Consider the following 22,507-nt stretch of genomic DNA (forward strand, 5'->3'; position numbering starts at 1 on the left):
GTTCAAGGACTGAAGTTATACATACTAGAAAATAATGCATGAAATCCTTGTAAAAGTCTGTAAATATGGTGACAAAAAAGCGCATTTTACTACACACCGCGCCTTAAGATGAAATTTGGAATTGAGAAGGTAATGAGGCTCGGGGAAGGACATATAATCGTTTTTATCAATCATCATCATCTTTTCACGCAGACGCGGTCAGAAGCTACATATTAATAAATATAAGTACTATATACCTACTTATATTTACCCACTTAGAGTTATACTTACTTACAGTTATTCAACTTGATGGTTTTATTTTACCAAATAATTAGCCCTGGACAACCATCTCTAAAGGGGCCCACTGATTAACAGTCCGCCGGACGGTATCGGACGGTCGGTTGTTCGGAACTGTCAAATTTTTGTTCTAACTGACAGGCTGATATCGTCGGCGGCCTGTTAAGGGGCCCACTGATTACCAGTCCGCCTGCAGTCTCTGGCCTTATCGGGCGGCCTGCCGTCCTAGACCAATAACGTCCACAAACATAAGCGATTATTGCCGGCCGGCAATGGTCTGCTGCCACCTCTGCGACTACAGACGAGTCGTCAGTTTCCCACCGTACGGCCGTCCGCCGGCAATAGTCTGATATAATTTTGACAGGTCCCTACAAATTGACAGTTCGCCGGACGATATCAGCCTGTCAGTTGATCGCAAAAGGCCACACATTAACAGTTCTACTTCAGATTTTGGACTGACGGCTATTCGAACTACGGCTCGTCGATTCCGGTCAGCGTCGACAGATATCTGCCGGACAGTCCGTGGCCTGCAGGCCAATTTACACACACATTATCAGATAGCCGGCCGGTGGCCTGTTGGCCGTCATCTGCTGTCAGTCGAGAGCCTTAGTCAGTGGTCGGCTTTAACAAGAATAAGTAGGTACCTACGGGGTACGGACTCAGCTTTACTGTGATATATCGCTCTGTTGTCGGCGTCGGCGTACGATATATCATCACACGGTAACAATTTAGAAATAAATTAAAAGTGGGAAAAACCTCACTCGTGTTCACAGTAGACTACACTGAAAAAAATATGATCTATCGAGCACACATTAAAGTGATTTCATTAAGATTAACTGCTATATACAATATCAACTAATGTACGTACGTGCGTACGTAACGTACGAACAGTAAACTTTACTGCTTGGTTCGACAGGCTCATATGGAACTGTACGGTTACCATCAGTTTGTCACTGACATAAACGCCGTCGAGAACGTAATTTACTTTCTATACATCTCGCTCGCACTCGCATATTAGTGCAAACGGGATGTATAGAAAGTAAATTACGTTCTCGACGGCGTTTATGTCAGTGACAAACTGATGGTAACCGTACTGTTTAAAGCATTAAACGTTAATGCAATTTCAATTGTTTTAAACGATTTTTTTTCTCAGTGTATGCAACCCTAAACCCGACTCACTTCGTGGTTTGTTATTACGTTGCATCATTGCTATAGGTACTTTCATTTGTTGATTTGTGTTCGATTTGTTGACACATGCAAGACGAAAATAGCGCAACCCGATACCAAACCACAAAGTGAATTGTCGGGTCAGTATATTATTAAATAGCAACGTAAGAACAAGTAACTTAAGCTCTTAGATGGCTGCACTGGAGTCTCGTTCATAATATGCAATCGTTTTTGGCACTGTCGCTTGCCAAATGCCAATTAGGACTGGGTAGTTGAAAGTTTTGTCGCAATAATTTGAGTAGACTTCTACCTGTAATAAACACAATGAATTTACTTGATGGTCTTGATTTAGCTAATTAGGTCTTATCCCTGGGAAAACGCGCTTTTTTGAGTTTTTATATGTTTTCCGAGCAAAGCCTGGTCTCCCAGATATTAATAAATTAAAATAAAATGCACGGCAGCTTGTGACGTGCTGTTGGGGAGTAGCGGCCCCACGTATCCGAAGAGTCCTGTCTCCCGAATGTGGATGGGTGAGACAGGATTCTTTGCCTCTGGCTTGCCCTAGCCGGCTGCCCAGAGTGGAGTCGCAAGAGCTGCGAAGGTATGTGGAAAAGTGGCGAGTTGGCTATTTTTAAAGTCCAGTGATACCTCTCTGCCCTCAGCCCTCACACCGGTGTTGCCCTTGAGCCATTCTAGATGTCGCTTTTAGCCTAGTTCATTTTAGATTCCGTCAACTCTTTTGAGAGTTGTCCTTGCACCCTGGCGGGTGCTGCCTCTGCAACTCTGCATGCGTCCCAATGACACTGATGAACTTCCCGTCCGTTAAAACAGTAGGTACCGACAGGGTGGAATAATGATATAGATTATTTTAATTTGAGTTTGTCCATAATGATGAACTACTCGTACTTACTATATTTGCTACAACAAGGAGAACATTTCCGAGCATATTGGAGAAAATTATATTGTTTGTAGGTACTTATTTATGTTGTTCGGTGAACTCGTGTTTTGTTATCGGTTCGCACTCCGCAGTCGAGGAGTAAGCACATTAGTCAGTGCTTGACTGCTTGCCCGAGGAATTACTGGCGAGTCGGTTTGCGTTTGCGTGTAGCTCGAACACGGAATGTTACAGCCCGATACTCGACTCCCAACTTTGGTAAAAGATAGGTACCTCCTTATGGTTTTATACTTTATTTTTATTTATGTACTTGTTTAAGCTTGCGGCCAAACAAACGAGATACCTATTTCTAGTTCACACATAGTTTACAATTTTTTTGATGTCAATGACCTTTTATACACTTGTTAATAGTTTGAGAAACTGCGGCTACGGGCAGCAGCGGAACCGTCCGCAAATACCACGGGGACAGGAAATTAAACAAACTTCTTTTACCTACTTTGCGGTTCAGGTTTTTCTTTCGAGGTTCAAAGTTACGACAAAGAAAACAGTTAACTTTTAATGGGATGTTTTAATCAATGCGAACTTGTTTTACAAAAAAGTAGATTGCTATCAAAAGGGCCAAGATAAGATCATATTTGTAGCACAAAATCCAGTAGGCCAATGACTGTAAAATTTTATCCTGTATGATTATTAGATTTATGCTCTTTCATTAACGTTTGAGGTTAATGTCGGGAAGACCGTCTATCAGGTAAGACAGTTTACAAGCTCTTTCATTGCTTCTAACTCTTGCGTTTGTACACATGCTCCACTTACAGGTCGATAGAGCAGTAGGAGCAAAGTTCTTCCTTTTTGACTTATTTATTTATATTATTATTTATTTATGTCTCGAGCATATTTAGTTTATAAAATATCAAATTTCGAATATTATTTGCCTTTGCCGTTGTGGGCGTGGTGTGGCAGTTAACACACATAAGTGAGAAACTCCATTAACTCACTTACGTCAAAAGTTCATATTATGGGTAATGTTTAATTAAATTCACCTCCTGAGCCTTCCCTGCGAACGCTTTCCAATTTTCCCTTTCACATACCCATACCTACTAGGGAAACTTCCTGGATTGAATTTTATACCCTTTCAAACTAGAATATAGGGTCTTTCGTATTGAAGTTCATTACGAACATCGTGCATTATTAATTTATTAAAATGCGTTTACGTTTACTTTAGGATTGATAAATGGTTTTTTCTCTTGATTTTCTACCTTGTTATAATTATAAAAATCATAGTGTATGTTACAATCATTAAATGACTGGGTAGTGTATTTTAATTATTGGATTTTTCTTTTTTGTCTGAAAGTCAAATGGATCGTGATTTAATATCGCAGTAAATGTGATAATTTATAAATTATGTATGTTAGTGTCATGCATGATTATGCATCGGCATTATACTGGAACAATAAAGCATTGTTGAAATGTTTAATTGTTAACTTATTACAATTTAACTACGTATAGTATAGGCACGTCCTATGAGTTTTGTGCAAAGGAGTCAACGGTTCTTTTTACCAAGATTTGTCTATTTATATGACCTGTTTTTGCAGTCTATCTGTCAGGAATATAGGCCACCTAAAATACCATTATTTATGCATTTAATCACTATGTTCTCAAAGACTAGGTTAATTTTAATGCTTAAGGTTGAAGTTTCAGTTGTTTCTCTGGAATCTCTCTCAACATATTTTGTTACATATTATTAGTGACATCTGTGATAGTGATACATTTATTCCGGGTTTGTTTCCTTTTTATTTGTCTGTTAAATGACAGGGACGCAAATATTTGCGCTGAAAATGGGTCGCTCATAAAAGGACCCTAAAAGTAGGGGCTGAAAGTGAACGAACTTGCGAGTGTCGCGGTCCATTTTATGAATATTAGAGCGCGCTGCGGATCGCCGGTGAATATTTCACCCACGCCGCCTGCAGCGCAGAATAGATAATAGAACCTCCTTACTTTTGGTCGGTTTACTCTAACAAATCGGATAACTGCCCGAAACGCACCTGTATTATAAATAAAATGATCTGGCTCTCAGCTTTTTTGAGTCCTTCTTACTTCATGCATCCCGAAACCTGAACTAACACCAGACTAACACAGCGTGGAAATGAAAACACCTTTTCTGTCCGCTACTGCAAATGCACTGTTTAGCGGTCCTTTTAGAACATGACATGAAGCTTGAGTTTGCTAGTTAAGTTCCTTTACTAAAAATGACAAAACGTTTAATGGTCCACTATCATTCAAATTGGAGCGGCGAATTGATAGGATATGTTACCGGGGTTAGATTCAAAACAGGACGAACCAGTCAGCATTTCCTTAATGTCTGCCCGCATTTTAATTGCCGTTATATATTGCCATAGATAATATTATCTAATTTCAAAACGTAACAAATAAAACCGGTCAAGTGCGAGTCGGACTCGCGTTCCAAGGGTTCCGTACATAAGTCCGACTCACGCTTGACTGCACATTTCTAATAGGTTTTCCAGTCATCTATAGGTAAAGTACTATTTTGTGTATTTTTTTCATAATTTTAGGCCCAGTAGTTTCAGAGATAAAGGGGGGGAATGGTCGGACAGACAGACAGACGCACGAGTGATCCTATAAGGGTTCCGTTTTTTTCCTTTTGAGGTACGGAACCCTAATAAGAGCCTCGGTAGAGAGTACCATTTTGTACCATTTGGAGTTGAAACTCTAGGTCCATGGGGTCCCAGCGCGCATAAGTTGTTCGCCGAAATCGCGAAGCGTCTAAGTAGTTGACGTAACTGGCAACCGAAGAAGAGCTGGCGGCTACCTCGCACAATGTATCAGCATTGCGATACAGCGAGGAAATGCCGCCAGCATCCTTGGTACAATGCCTCAAGGGCCTATTTTAGATTTAAGCTAGTTATTAATTTATTTTAGTAATACCACTGTATATATCTTGTTTGTAAATAAATGATTTTCCCCATTTCAACTCAATCTCATTCATTGATTCCAGTGTAACAGTTGCACACATGTAGTTTTCCTTAAAAACCAGCTGCTCACATCACGAACCAATCTTATACTGACCCATAAAACAAACCTCTTTGAGGACACTGTATACTCAAAGCATCGCAGCTTCTCGGGAGCCGCAGATAGCATCAGAATAATGTCCTTGACTCGCGCGGTCACGTTGTAACGTAAACTCGATAAGGACGTCTTTGAGCCTTGTTATATAGATGACCCAATTCTGGAGGTCGCCTCCACTTTCCTCATAGGGTTGATTTAATCTAATTTGACTTCCTATAATAAAATAATATGTAGGTAGACTAACGGGAACACACTTACCTATCAATTAATACATTTTATTGTTGCAATAACGTCCACGAATAGTTAGGTAGTATTCAGTAAACAATGTGTACAATTGTAGAGCTTTGATTATTTTTACAGATTTTTTTATTGTTTTAGGTTAAGCTAATAAAAATTAATTGAGCGGAGTGTTTATAAACATTATATGCATGTAGGTATGATTTCAACACTAACATACTGTTACCTAATGTGCCCCCGAAAGAACATTGGCCGCAGCACGCGCCTCACAGTGTTGAAGTGAACATAGGAACGAAGTTATATAACTAAGTACCGGTCTGTCCTTACGGTAAACTGTTCGTACGTGTAGCATCATTAACAAGTTTTCAAATCCCAGATTAGGTTTAGCCCGTCGACGAATTTCAATGGAGCGTGCGCCAAAGTCTGTGGTGTGGAATGTGTGCGTTCCAGAGAGTGTGATCACGAAAAGGCCCTGGATTTTCCCCAGTTCAGTCGTACAATCCAGTTGGTTGAAGTCCCATTGCTATAGTTACCGCTCCACAGGCCGAGATTCGATCTTGTCATGTTAAAAAAAATATTGGAGGAGGTCCTGAATGAAGTAGGGAGACAAAATTAAAACTGGGGCTTCCTGAAGCTGGCGGTGGGTTTAATTCTAAAGACAATAGACATCTCGGTCTGCGTGTAATGAGTTAATTAGCGCCATTGTGCAGCGGGATTAGCGAGGAGCCTTAATTGCGGTCCTTTCGTCGGCTGCAGCTGTAGTAGGTACTATAGATAGTGGACACAAACTGGAAATATGTAAGTAATTATACAATAGGCAATAGAAGCAAACAAAATTAAACCGTAATGTTGTTTAAGCGGCCGTACCATTTATATTAATTAATAAAATATAAGTATTACCCGTTTTTTCAAAATCTAACAAAAAAATCCAGCGGCCATCTTTGTGACTATAGCTTGAGGCCTCTCGCGCATTAGAGGAGGCCTGTGCCTAGTAGCGGGATCTAAATTAGGCTGAATTTTATTTTAATATTTTCAGTCAATTACATATTAAAGTTATAATCATAATAATACAATATTAAAACTGAAGTTAAAACTAGAAATAAAATAAAAATACAAAATATAAAATTTTGTACTTTATTTGTAACTAAGTACTATGTTAAAAATTGAATTTTTTTTTGTTTTAGAAGTAAATTGATACCTACCTAAATAAAAATTTATATAAAATATACTTACCTACAAAAAACCAAACCAATTACAAAAAGAACACCCCGTCCAACAGGTCGGACTGCGGCATGGACCCCATGACACTGGCGGCGTTACCTCTCTGTATCGCAAGGGAAATACGTTGAGAGAGGTACGCGCCAGCCCTGGGGTCCCCTGTGGTGTCAACCAGCCTCGCCGACAGTGCTCCCATGAATATTTTCATGTCGGCTGACCAGGGACCCAAAGTCTCAACCGCGAGCGCCGCAAACTCATAGTCGTTGAATAGTACAATTACTACATAAAAGTGTATTTACCTAATATAAAGTTTGAAAATCTAAGTAAGAAGAATTCATCTTTCTCTTAATCTGATAGAGACTGCATCAAACAGTAAATCAATCGCGCTCCAATGGATTCGGATTCCGAACAGTTTCTGTATTGCGCCAAATATAGCTGCGATGTCTGTTTGAGCGACCTAATTTTCGCCGATTTGTTTGTTAAAGCTTTCATGCCTTATTTCAATTTATTGGGCCGTGTCGAAGCTTTAATTTTATATGACGGCGGGATCGAGTTTCGCAGGTTTTTCCAATATTTATCGCGTTTTCATGCTAATTTATTTCTACTCTTATCGCGGCGATGTCTTCGCTCTTCAATTTTTTATAAAGGCCCTCCGCCGGCGGCCCTTTTGAAATCAACTTTGGGCGGAATAAATCATTGTTTGAGCTCTACAGGGCGCGTTGACGGTTGGTTTTTCTTTCAATACTGATAGTGGTTGTTTTGAATTTTTACTGGCTCTTCAAATTCTCAAAGTAGGAAAAAGTAAGTTAATATATGGGTACCCAAAATATACCTAGCTGAATAATCTGCAAAGAGTGTCATTGTTTTTAATTAAATCATTTGTGATCTTGAAGGAATAGTGTAATATGTCACGTTCCACAGCAAAAGGTACTTTATGGCGGCTGTCGCTTACACTATTATTAACGCCGCTCCAATATTCAGACAGGGCAATGTTACCTTTTGGCGTGGAACGTCACATATCTTTACTATTTCATATCAAACGACTGAGTAATCGGTCCCAAAATATTAATGTTTAATCTATTAAAATCTATTTATAATCGGGTTTTTCGCGAATTTATCTAAAACTTTATTTTTGTATAAACGGGGGTTCTCAGAAAACTAGTGCCTACGCCAATTCTCGGGAGTAGTTGCCAAGCGGACCCCAGGTTCCCATGAGCCGTGGCAAAAAGCCGGGATAACGCGAGGAAGATGATGATGGGGGATTCTCAGAAAATGCTCTGACTAGAGGAGAACATATGCATCGCGGCTAGTAAACTGAAAATCGTAATTAGATTCCAAAAAAAGTAAGACAATGTTGCCACTGCAATAATTTGTTTGTAAAATAGTAAATTCCTTTTTATAAATAAACCCTTAGTGTAATTTATTTATTGGTAATTTTACTCCTACGATTTAAAAAAGTACTTTCATTTACTTATTTTTACATAAATACAAGACGCGCTAGTAAAAAGTGGCAACATTGTCTTACTTCTTTTGGAATCTAATTACGATTTTCAGTTTAGGTAAAGGGAGTGGAGCACCCGTAGCATTCTTCTTCTATAATTATATAAAGCCTCAGCGTAGAACTCTACGCCGCAGCCCCGTAGCCCGTAGCACACGTAAGATATGGAGGCCGATACTGATTAACAATTTATTAACACATTCAATACCACTAAGTGCTACGGGTTACGCTCGTAGCGCGTAGCCACGGTTTCGTCGTATGTAGCGCGTAGTCGCTACGAACAGTGTACCTGACAGTCGGGTTCTTGGTGTTGAATGTGTTAAAGTTTTGTTATGATATAATACCGGGTGTGGCCTGTAACATGAGCAAAAAATTAAACTGTAGGCTGTACTCCTCATACTGACCAACATTTGTTCAGCGACTTTTAAAAATAACTTGTGGTTTGATTTTTAATACACTTTAAAGTTAATTCTAAGACGCAATGTATTGCGAATTTTGTCATGTTTAAGGCGTGACAAGCAACGTCAATCACAATGATATGGCATGGCGATGGCGTCCATTGAAGATAATATTTATATTGTATGAAAAATAGGGAGTCTAAATACTTCATAATTATTAAAAGTTGTTGAACAAAAGTGTCACGGTTTGAGGAGTACAATCTACGTTTTAATTCTTTGCTCGTGTTACAGGCCACACCCGGTATAACCTTGACGCTCGATCACGCTGAATGGCGCGCGCGAAATGCACTGGGAAGTCGTGTCATTAATCATTAAGTATCTCGCTCGCACTTATCTAATACCTTTAAACGAGCAAATTCTTGTTTATTTATATATTCGGGGATCTCGGAAACGGCTTAACGGCTCGGAAGTTACCGGGGGCGAAAAATCGATCTAGCTAGGTCTTATCTCTGGGAAAACGCGCATTTTTGAGTTTTTATACGTTTTCCGAGCAAAGCTCAGTCTGCCAGATATTTCTTAATAATGCACGTGAGATGCATTGAGAGATATTTAAAACCTCTCGTATCGTAACAAGATCAAAACTATAACAATCATTTTATTGTGAATTCAGAATCGGCCTCATGCGCAAGGACAGCCTCAAAGGTATTGCAGCATCCGCCCTGAAAATGGTGACCAGTACCTATACATACACCGGGTTTCTGTTGACCTCCGGTAATTTCAAGAGTACATTCCTGAACGTATAATGAACTCCATTTTGAAGATAAACAATAAGTAATTACCTAAGTGGCGGAGATTAGAATAATTTAATACAGCGAAGCTGTAGGTACCAGGTACTGGTGCATTATAAGCCTTTTTTGCATGATATTTAGAATTGCATATTGTGCCAAACAACAACAACAGGCACTATATGTATGCATTTTAATATTATATTTTCAAAAGCAAAATGGTGAACATTTTCTCTAAGGTTTCATAATGGCTTATTAATTATTATTTACCGGGCAACTAAAATATGAAACAGGAACTTTCACTGGGCATATAATAATATAATTTGGCTGTGCATTAATATTTTAGCACCAATAAATTTATATTAGCCTCAAATTTAAGCATCATATTATTAAAAAACTGGCAGCAAAATCAAGCCACCCAAAAAAAATATAGGGAACTTGAATTGATAGGTTGGCGTCTAAAATAATAAGTTAGCAACTAATATTGTAAAGCGATCATAAAATTTGGTTGTTTATATATTTTGTACATAAACAGAATACCTAAGATACCTATAAACATGAGCTTTAAATACTCCATTTTTAAATAATTTAAATTCAAACATTTAATTTGACAAACTTTAAATTGACAAATTTCCTAATCCACAAAACATCACAAATTTATTTACGTATAATACCCTGCTATACTTATAGTTGAAATTCTTAATCATAAAACACCTAATGACCATTATGCCATTAGGTCATTAAATTTTTAATTACTAAATTTCAATAGTTACCACGTTCTGCCAGAGTCAAAAGGTAGGTGCGACGACGAGCGAAGCGAGGAGGAGCGTGTTAGGTTGACCGTGTAGTAACAAAAAAAAATATTTTAAAAGAACTTAATTTTTAAATTAATAGATAGCCGTTTTCTTTTTAAAATGTGCTTCATAAATAGTTCCCAATATAATAATTCAGTTGCCAAATAAATATTTGGTACCTTGCCTAAAAATAAACAAAAGCTGTAACGGCATTAAAATACAACTCATATTGATATATTTTAAGGCTCCGTTTTAGTTGCCAAACTATTAATTTTAGTACCCATTTCTATTATTTTAAACTACCCAAATTCGATTAATTAGTTGACCGGTTAATTATGTGCCTTTCATAATCACTACTGAGGTCATTATCAGAATTCCCATTTTTTACACTCCAAGAATCCTGACGCTTATTGGAAATAAATCCTGAATCTTTCATTGTTGAAAAAGATGATCTGCAAGCTATGATGTTTTAATGAAAAAATTCTTCGCCCATCCTCTTTATAAATCCTCGTTAACTTAACCCATTCATGGCCACGAACCGCTGAGCGTACACAATACGCCGGGCCACCATACAAACCGTTTTTAGCTAAAACGTATGACTCAGCTTATGGGTCTCGAGCCTGGCGCGCACGGTAAATAAATCGCCGCTTATGAAGCCGGCCAGTTGAACAGCATTATGCAACATTTTTACTAACCACCGTTTTTCTGTGCCTATCAAAAAAAACTAATTACTTATTGCAGTTTGGTTAGGCGGGTTCAAATTCCGGTAATCCATAGCCATGGTCACAAAATACGAAATCACAACAGCACAGGAGGAGTATAAAGTCGCCCACGAATAAATCGTGACTAAATAATATTTATTTCCCATGTTACTCCAAAATACATCTCTAATAGGGGGGATGGGATGAATCACTTCTTGAACTCTTGTGACAAATACGTCAAATACCACATGAAAAATAATACCGCCGCCGCCGCTCGGATGCATTCCTTGTTTATTGTCCAAGTGTGTCCGATAAGCTTACACCTGGTCGGTCATTTATCTTTGTTTTGGTAAACGCCATTATATTAGTAACAATAGAGAACTTAAAATGTATTATAGTACTTACTTTCTAATCTGCCGTAGAAACCACGACGTTTTAAAGAACTTGTAAATATTTGTCACAAACTATTTGTAATACAATACATATTAGTTAGTGATGACTGTTTCAACCGCCTTGTTTTATATTGAAACGAAAAAAAAATTAACCTTAACATTAACATCATTGTTAGTAGGTAATTGCCTAAGATACAATACAACGATCACCAAATATTATGACATAAAAGTACAGTGGGAGAAAATCCTAGTTGCCTTACCCTTTATACAAAACAAAATATTATTATACTACGGTTTGGTTCCTACAAAATGTGGCTTACCATCATCCAAACAGTAATCGGTTGTAAAATGGTACAATATCAAATAGCTTCAACATGAAATAAGCTTTAAAACAAGCCAATAAAGTTTATTTTAGCCTGCTACGGAAACATTAGTAGTTTTTACAAGTAGCACCAGGCCACGGTGACCCATACCTTGAGCCATGTCAATAACTTCTGAAATATATATATTATTTGTATTTTTTAAATATGGATTTTTCTGTTTGCTTGCATCGCATATGTATCTAGAATTTCAGTATATTTACTATATTGCACTGATAGTAAACCAAACTTGAATATTCTAGACCCTGTTTTCATTAAAAAATACGTGTTTATAATTTTTTAACCTAATATACCTTGTAGAAATGGTTGTTAGCGTATATGATACTTACGTTATTACATCAAATTACGTTTCGTTTAAGTTTAAATCAGAATTTATTCAAGACTCACATGTGAGTCACTGGCCCTGCGGAACTGTTTGAGCATGACCCATACGCTGAGTCGCTGGCCCTGAATGGGTTAAGCTCGGCGCGCAATGAGATTAGTGCGAATTTGATTACTTTTCTCGAGTCCTGCATTTCGCGGGATACTTCCCGCGTAAGTTGCGGGTATTATAGGATACTACAGGCAGAATATACTGTAAACCTCGCTTAAAATTCTGAAGGGATTACTCCAAAAAAAAAAATGGTTGTCTGTAAAGGCGGTTTACGGACGATAATTTTGCGTGATAACGTCATAAGAAAACATGAATGAAAAATTGCCGTAACGTTATGATGGAGATCTGTCCACAACGTTACCATGGAGATCTGTCCACAATGTGACACTTTTTTCGTGCATGCTGCCGGTGTTCATCGATTTATAAGACGTTATCATGTCAAAAAATGTTTCAAGCGGGAAAACGTATTAACCGTGAAATAATATTTGAAAATCACAGGAAGATATTTAAAATTACGTTTTATGTGGAAAATTTTACACCACACTAAATATTATTTTAATTTTTGACCTTATTCTAGGATGTATACCTACCTATTTTTACTTGTAAAGCGAGCTGCGAAATTGCATGGACACATGATTGAATTCATTCATTAAATGATCATACAATTTTGCAGCTGGGTGTGTACTGTAGGTATTACCAAAGACATATGTAACTTCGTATAAGATGAATAAAGTCTAAGGAAAAAACGTGCCTCGGAAATCAAGAAAAAGTCATTCTCGGATAGATGGCGCACACACCTTTAACCTATGCTCAGCTAGACGGCGTGACGACACCGTTTCATATTTAACAATTTTAACACATAGATATCAGTGAATGAACATGGGTCAAAATGATACAAAAATAATAAAATCATTTATCCATATATATACATTTTTTTGATAATTTTATACGTTTTCATTTTGAGTTTTAGTCGTGTGTCGATAGATGGCAGTAAATTTACTGTGACTACAAAATTTACTATGACAGGACCCCTCTATACTATCTATTCTCTTTGGTATTACATAAAACTCTTTGTAATGCCTCGATGCAATACTAGAGCCCGTCCAAGGTAACTCTGCACTGCACAGACTTTGAAGTGACAAACTGTGGGAATGCCAGGATAATCGCCATAGTTTCAAAGGAAATTAACGTTTATGGTGACACTTCCACAATCTGGTACAGCACAACCAAGCACAACGCAGTACTGCAGGTATTGATATTATTACTTCCGTATGCCTAAGAGCCTTTATTTCTTACATTACAACTAATGAAATAACAAGTTTGACTCTCGTTAACAGTTTTGGCCATTTCTGTAGTAGGAGTATTGTGGTATACATTCACGTACCTACCTATTAGAGACGGACAGTGTCAGTATTCAGACTTTGCTATACCTACCGAAAATGTTATTATCTTAAATAAAATACGTTATTTAAACAATATCCTTCTAAGGCCCAAGGTCCTACCTATAGTACTTATTCAGTTCGATGAAATTGAAATCATATTCAATTGGAATAGACTCGCATATTTTGTTATGTTTCGTTCGATTTTCAAACAAAACCAAAATCAACTCTATTCCCTGCATTATAGGTTCAAATTTCAGTGACAAATTCTGGGTTTTTCATTTGTATGGCTGGGCCTTAGGAGGCTAGCACCTTATTTCTTTAAATAAAACTGGTGTTTGGTTGCAGGTAATCTGCGGTGAGCAGCGGACGGCCGCGTAACAAACACATATGCTGACGATATGGTGAGTAATGTTAATTGATATCAAAATTTTAAAAGAGGAAGTTCTTAATTTAGTCAAATGTTAAGATTTATTACTTATAATTTCCCTCTTGTGCTACTTATTTCAACTTATTGTTTACACTAGCGCCACCTAGTTCTTTTCCCAAGTACTTCAAGGCAAACCTTTCAGCTTTGCTTTCAGCAATGTGTATATCCGATCAAAACGAGCCTCCGCGGTAGTACGCAGTGGTTCCATCGCCACCCACTGGATGGCGTTTCACACGCTTCGCTCGATTTTCACTAGATGGCTCTGATACTAAACCGTGGTGGCATTTCGAATACCCCGACCAAAGACATATGTAACTTCGTATAAGACGAATAAAGTCTAAGGAAAAAACGTGCCTCGGAATTCAAGTAAAAGTCATTCTCGGATACTGATGGCGCACACACCTTTAGCCAGCCTCGGCTAAATGGCGTGACGACACCGTTTCATATTTAACAATTTTAACACATAGATATCAGTGAATGAACATGGATCAAAATGATATAAAAATAATAAAATCATTTATCCATATATATACATTTTTTGATAACTTTATACGTTTTCATTTTGAGTTTTAGTCGTGTGTCGATAGATGGCAGTAAATTTACAGTGACTACAAAATTTACAATGACAGGTCACAGGACCCCTCTATACTATCTATTCTTTTTGCCCCGACTGATTTTAAATTTGTTGATTTTAATAATTTTAAACATAAACTTCCGATTTTCTTTATTTTTCACAATTGATAATTTATGTTATTAAGAGCTCAAGCGAAGCTCGTTAATCCGGAGCATTTTACTGAAAATCGTATAATTTTGTTTCAGAAATTCGTGAAATAATTATAAATATGAAAATACATTACATATAATTATATACAACTTCGGATAGTATTTTCATCTGCTTCACTCAAAAGTACTTATAAGTAGTAAACTTACCTTACTCATTACTGTGCCATTATTTTTAGGACACAGTATGGCCGCGGCACATTGGCACAACTCGCTGGGAGGCCTGTCGCTCTCGCTCTTATGTCTCTTCGCCGCTACTCTTCAAGTCACAAGCGGTAAGTTCTTACATGGCTGTTATAAATAGGTATAATAAATCATACTAGTCACTTCGCCTCGAACGGATACCTCGCGAGACATGTGTACATTTTTATCCACCTAACTTCTTAACCTACGGGTTACGGGTTACAGCTTACACAAAAAAACTACATTTCTGTCAAATTTCATGAATTGATTGGATAAATAATTCTTTTTCAAGATATAATAATCATGAAAATTGCACGGGGGGATTCAGTACATGGGGTAAATTATTTTTGATTAAAAATCCACCTTATTAAGAGCACCTTAGTTCGGACTCCAGTCTTCTCCATTTTCACATATGGCGCAGAGACATGGACCCTTAGGAAAGCTGACCGTAACCGAATTGATGCCTTTGAGATGTGGTGTTGGAGGAGGCTGCTGAACATACACTGGACAGCGCGCCGCACTCATGCATCGATCCTTGACGAACTGAACATCACAACCAGGCTGTCTACTATCTGCTTACGCAAAGTGCTTGTGTATTTTGGTTACATTGCCAGGAAAGACAGTGATAACCTGGAAAAGCTGGTAATCACTGGTAAAATCGAAGGCGATAAACTTAGATGCAGGAGCTCAATGCGGTGGACAGACCAAATTCGCTCAGCCCTTGATGCAACGCTCCACGGTGCCCTACATTCGGCGACAGACAGAAAGAGGTGGCGGCAAGTTATCAAAGAGAAGCTGTTCCCTAGAAGTGGCCACGACCCTCAGTGACGAGGAAACCGATGCAAGGAGGAGGATTTAAAATCCAATCACAGCCTAAACTATACCTAATGCTCAATTGCTCGTGAGAAGAGGAAATTTATCTTGAATATTTTTTTATATAAAACGCCTAGCACTAACTATCATCAGATCATCACCCATTCCCGCTTTAGATACTTCTGCAGTAACTTCTCCCGATTCCCTATTTATATAAACGTGAGTATCCAGTTGTCCTCGGGAAGTCACCTAGAGTGACCTGAGTGAGATGTGTGTAAACGTAACCCCTTTGTCCATGTACTACGACTCGCTACGAGCTACGCCAGAAATGTAGACTCGAAGAATTGAGTGATAGGTATATAAAACTCTATCGCAAATTGAACTGTATGAAGTGATGATAAGGTATACAATCCGTTGAAATGAAACTGTAAAAGGTAAAAAGAGTGGTTTGGCGGAGCTCGTTTGATCGGCACATCTGCAGTTTCGAAGGGTCGATATACGCACATTATGAGCGGCTTGATTCAGCTTTTGCAAATTGGGTCCTTCTTACCTAACAGCGAAATATACTCGGGACTTTTTACATATTAGAAGTTTCAAGTTGGGTTCATTACAAACGTTCTAGGAGTTAAGTGATAAATATGTAAAGGAAGGTATAGTTGGCAAAAAGACCTGATACCTATATATTCCAGAAAGTTATTAAAATCATGATGTTAATATTATTGTGCCATAATTATTTTTTTTGATAATTATGGATACATACTCGTAAATATCTCATATGAGAAGTGCATTTGTGCTGGTCTAAAAAAATGTTCTTGTAGGATGAAGATTTAAGGCACACATACCTATACAATAGCTCATCATGCTCGATTTATTTCCTATTCATTTCCTACAAAAAGCAGGATGCGTATTCAGAAATATAAAATATTTCTTATTTGATTTTATTATTTGTTAGTTACACAGTAGCGCGCGTGATATTATACAGTGTGTAAATCCAATCTTCCCGGCATTTTGCCAGGCTCATGGGAGCCTGGGGTCCGCTTGACAACTAATCCCAAGAATTGACGTAGCCACTAGTTTTTACGGAAGCGACTGCCATCTCACCTTCCAACCCAGAGGGGAAACTGTGTAAATTCAATACGGGTAAAATATTATATTTTATTTTTAAGAAAAAAACTTTTAGGTCGTATGCTAACCACCGTTTATTCGCCCGTATTGGATTTACACACTGTATAATGGTATAATACTTAAATATAACACATTTTAATTGTTACTTATTAAATATCGATGAAACATCTCAGTTAATATTTAAGTTTAGTTTAGTAATAGGTAGGTTAGGTATAGTCTACTATTAACATTAAACAAGTGCGACTGGCCGACAGTAAATTATTAATAAGTTGATAAGAGTCGTGCAGGGCCATTCGTTCGAACAGGCAATTATATTTTAAAATTTAATTTCCGCTCGATGTTCTGATCAATGAAAAGCGAGTAATAAGATTATCGGATTGTTACGTAGCCTGAAAAACGTTGTATCGACGAGCAGGCATTGGCCTGCTCGTCGATACAACGTCAACGTCAATGTTGTGTCGTCAGAATTGTCTGACTGATGACATTCAAATATCTTGCATTTCGCTCGAACTTGTCCATATGTCCGTACATGTATTGACGCGGCATATATATAGATGCACGATAACTAAATAACATTATTAAAATATTATTCTAATGTTAGTGTACGTTTGAATTGGCCTGATAGTCTAAATATTTCTCGTATTACCTACATCATATTTTTCAATTGTTAAGGTGCGTAATTTCATACCGTTTATTACATCACACTAAAATAATAACTAATATCTCAAACAGTAACAAATGAAATAAGTAAATAACATTATGTCCAACGCAGTGCACCCCGATAAGACGTAGATCGACATTCGACACGAACCCAAACCCGTCCCAAAATTAAAACACCCCGAAAGGACCGCGAAGTGGAAACCCTTCGGGACGGCTCACTGTGGCATTATCACTATCTCTTTCCGATATAGGCCGACGTCGTATTTCTGTTGCGCCGAGGTAAGACGATCAATAAGGATTCGTGTTGTGAATTGGAAGGACATGACGTGTGGGTATAAAAAAGTTAAAGTAGTTTTAGTAAGTACCTAGTCATAGTCATAGTCATTTATTTGATAAAACCGGTTTACATGTCAAAGATGATAATTATAATGATTCCCAATAGATTACAGTATTGTAAAATGATTGAGTTAAAATTAGATCACAATATGATAAAAATAAAATATTAGTAAAAATGTGCAATTATACAACCATAATTAGTCACTTCACGAATTCATCCGAATAAATTATAACACATACCTAATAATAGTACCTAATATTGAAGTCAGTACCGAAATAATAAATAAATAATTACACTTAAGGATGTTGGTATATGGACTAACTGTCGTTATACATTAAAAATTCATCGTAGTTATAGAACGAGCGCTCAATAAGCCAGTGTTTTAGACGGCACTTAAACCTATGCAGACTTGTGGCCTCAGTTACAATGCTTGGTAACTTGTTGTAGACCGTGGGGCCCATAACGTGAGGTAACTTGGACGACTTCACAAGTTTGCGGCTAATACCTACAAGCTTGTTAGCGTTTCGCGTATTGTACTCGTGTACCATTGCGTTCGTTTTGTAGGACGTAAGGTGTTCACGCACGTACACCGTCACCTGCATTATTACTACTGCGGGTAATGTGAGAATGCCCAGTTTTGTGAACAGTTGCTTTGCCGGAGTATCTAGCGGTACTCGTGAGATGGTTCGTATGGCGCGTTTCTGGAGGCGAAAAACTCTTTCCCACTCGGCACAGCGTCCCCAGAGTTCCGCCCCGTACTGTATTAGGGAGTGAACTGTGGCAAAATAACACGCGCGGGCAACCTCCGGAGTCACAGACCCGACAACTCTACTAAGGGCAAAGCACGCGCTTGCTACTCTGCTGCACAGTTTGTCTACATGCCGATCCCACTTCAAGCCCGAGTCTATCTCAAAACCCAGCTGTAGCAGTGGTTTGTTCCAGCAGCGTTCCATCGATTTCAACAGCCAGCGGCGCTGCTTGGCGACCAGATAAATTAAATTGCATGAAGTGCGTTTTCTTAAGGTTGAAAGAGAGCTAAGCCATTGGTTCTGAACCAATAAGCAAGCTGCGCCGCTGCCTCGTTCAACGCCTTCTCAACGCCATCTCCATTCGTAGCAGTAACAATCGCCGCAACGTCATCAGCATACATTAGTATCTCACCGGCTTTTATGGCATCGGGCAGGTCGTTTAAAAGCAGTGAAAAAAGCAAATTTGAAACGGATGATCCCTGCGCCACGCCCATACGTCCTCCCTGTGGATCAGACCTCACTTTCCCACCATCACTAACCACAACTTGTGTCCTATTTTGATAGTATGACCAATAACCCAGTTTGAAAATGTCTGTTTTGTATAAAAGGCTGTACGTAAAGTATACAAAATTTGATATTTTTTTACGAGTATATGTATTCGCTTCATTACTTCTTTCTTACCATTATTCCAAAAGAAACTTAATTAATTTAACTAGTAGTTCGCCCCGAACTCAGAACTCGCGGTTTGGCAAAAAATATATATAGAGCTATTTTGTTGCACCTACTTACTCGTATTATAGTGCGACGTAAAATAGTAGAAAATATTTTTTAAGAAAAATAAACCGACTTCTAAGGAGGTAAAACCACCCACTTTTCTAGTAGGTAGCATTTCGTTTCTGTAAGGGTCGCAGTTTTAGCCTAACGAACCCACTTCTGTGATAGCAGTTCGGTTCTGTGAGGATTGCAGTTCGAACCTAACCAAACCCACTTTTCTAGTAGCATTTCGTTTCTGTAAGGCTCGCAGTTCTAACCTATAAACCTAACCTAACCCACTTTTGTTCGGTTCTGTGAGGATCGCAGTTCAAACCTAACCTAACCCACTTAAGGGCGCGTGCGGTGCGGTGTACGGGGGTCTGAGCGGGAGGGGCTAGTAAGTTTGGCATCATTATACTTTATAAGTACCTACCTACATTTTATGGTAGGTAAACTTAGGTTTATTTAGTTTAGGTATCAGTGGTTTTCCGGGTCAAGGTCCGAGTCCGGGTCCGGATCCGGGTCCAGTTCCGGGTCCAGGACCAGGTCCAGGTCGAGGTCCAGGTCTAGGTCTTGGTCCAGGTCTAGGTCCAGGTCCAAGTCCAGGTCCAGGTCCAGGTCCAAGTCCAGGTCCAAGTCCAGGTCCAGGTCCGGGTTCAGATCCAGAGCCAGCTCCGTCAAAATCGAAATTCGTAATCGCCAAACGTGTACTATGCGTCGTTGAAGAGTTCCGTTCTAAACATAATCAGCAGTTCCACTTCATCAAATGCGACAGGTTTTAATTAAAATGCTTGATTTTCTGATGAAAATACAAAAATCTCTATACGCATGCCTTTAAGATTTGAGGAGTTCCCTCGATTCCTCATGGATCCCATCATCAGAACTCGAGCTTGACAAAAATGTGTTGTGACAAAAAGACGTGATAAATAGAGTTCCGTTCTGATCATCATCAGCAGTTCCACTTCATCAAATGTCACTTTTTTGAATGTATATGCTTGATTTGTTGATAAAAACAAATAAATCACTATATGTATGCCTTTAAGATTTGAGGAGTTCCCTCGATTCCTCATGGATCCCATCATCAGAACTGGGTTTTGACAAAAACGGGACCAATCTGTATGTATATAAATACAATCAAAAAAAGAATTTTCAAAATCGGTCTAGTAATGACGGGGATATGGAGTAACAAACATTAAAAAAAAAACCGGTCAATTGCGAATCGGACTCGCGTTCCAAGGGTTCCGTACATTACCCAATTTTTAATAATGTATTTTTTATATGTGAAACGCGAGTGAATTGCCTTTAAAAAACCCGTAGGGGTCAGATCAAAAACTAAGTAATTGGTCCGACTCACGCTTGACTGCACATTTCTAATAAGTGTTCCTGTCATCTATAGGTAAAGAACTATTTTGTATATTTTTTTCAGCTCAAATGAGCTCTTTCATTTGATATGTAACACGATATAATTTAAAAAAACATTTTTTAATTTACTCATTTACCCCCAAAAGTGGCCTCTATGATTAAAATTCATTTGTTTACGTAAGATATTCGTCTTTGGGTCACGAATTTACATATGTGTACCAAATTTTAACTTAATTGGTCCAGTACTTTTGGAGAAAATAGGCTGTGTGGTATTCATAGGTTTTAAGTATGAATAATATATTTAAAGTAAAGAGCTTGTTAATCAACATAAGTTTTATTCAGATCCATTATTGCAAGTCATAGATAATCTATATTCTATTTAAGGCCGCTACACACTTATTAACTTAAGTATGATTCACACTTATAACATCCTTTCCTTTCCATAAACACAAAAGTTACATTAATCATTAAACATTATTTTCATTAACACTTAGAAAGGATGTCACTTGTTAAATTCCAAAACATTATTCTAATTGATAGTCCTTAAGGTAAACTGGTCTTTTGATTTGTCTACCAGACCTTGAGAAAGTACTAGGCATAGGCATAACATCATTAAAAGAACTGGACCTGGACACATTTCCAGAACCATGAGCCATATCTACATCATTAGGCAAATCTGTTACCCTATCATTATTTATTACAATGTCATCATAGTCCAATTTGTTTTCTTTATAAGTCCCACCTTTAATTAACATATACCTATTCCTTTTTATAATATTTCCATCTTCATTTTTTATATGATATGATCTGGGACCTGGAGCCTTTCCTACCACTATGCCACTCTGTAAGGGCTTGATGTTACTTTCATTTTGTATTTTTACTTTATCTCCTACTTCCAACTGCGGTAAGGCTCTAATTTTCAGATCATAATACATCTTTTGTTTTTGCTGATTTTCAGTCAATGAATTTTTATAATTAAGATCCTTTTTACAATCATTTCCAGTTACACAAGGTATTATTGTCTTTACTTTTCTTTTGTATAATAACTCACTAGGAGTTAAGTTGGAATATACTGGAGTATTTCTATACATAAGCAATCCTAAATTTATGTCTCTATTAGTGTATATCATCTTTTTCAGCATATGCTTTACAGATTGTATATAACGTTCGGCTAATCCATTTCCTTGATGGTGCTTTGGACTAATAATTTTGTGCTCAAATGTCCACTCATTGACAAATTTCTTAAATTCATGGCTGGTAAATTGAGAGCCTGAGTCTGAATACAATATGTCACATACTCCATGTCTAGCCAGTATTGATTTTAAACAATTAATCAAGGTAGCAGTGTTCATATCCTGCAATTTACCAATTTCAACAAACTTACTGTATGAGTCCACCACTAACAAATAAGGTTCTCCATAGAGAAAAAATATATCAGTTGCCAGTATTTGCCATGCATTATCAGGGATTTCCTTATTTATTAATGGTTCTTTCCTATTATTTTTCTGGAAACTTTTACAAGCATCACAATTTTGAACAAGATCTTCTATTTCTTTTGACATATTAGGCCAAAATACTGTTTTTCTAGCTAAAGCTTTACATTTGTCAATTCCTAAGTGTGCATAATGAATTTTCTGCAAAATTTCAGGTCTTTTACTTTTAGGTATTACTATCTGACTTCCCTTGCAAATCAGTCCCTTATATTCTGTCAACTCATCTCTGTAACTATAGTATATTT

At 37.8% G+C, this 22,507-nt stretch overlaps 1 protein-coding gene across 2 annotated transcripts in view; it reads left to right on the forward strand.

Annotated features, from left to right (window-relative positions):
• The window catches only part of LOC134803612 (dorsal-ventral patterning tolloid-like protein 1), a 132,133-nt gene that overhangs the window by 11,855 nt on the left and 97,771 nt on the right, over positions 1–22,507 (forward strand). For both annotated transcript variants that reach the window (XM_063776409.1, XM_063776406.1), the window contains exons 2-3: positions 13,926–13,981; positions 14,967–15,062. In XM_063776409.1, coding sequence (XP_063632479.1) covers positions 14,975–15,062 — 88 coding nt within the window. In that variant the 5' untranslated portion in view covers positions 13,926–13,981; positions 14,967–14,974. The remainder of the gene's footprint in view (positions 1–13,925; positions 13,982–14,966; positions 15,063–22,507) is intronic.

Source organism: Cydia splendana, chromosome 2 (assembly GCF_910591565.1).
Source record: "Cydia splendana chromosome 2, ilCydSple1.2, whole genome shotgun sequence".
Classification (NCBI taxonomy): Eukaryota; Metazoa; Arthropoda; class Insecta; order Lepidoptera; family Tortricidae; genus Cydia; species Cydia splendana.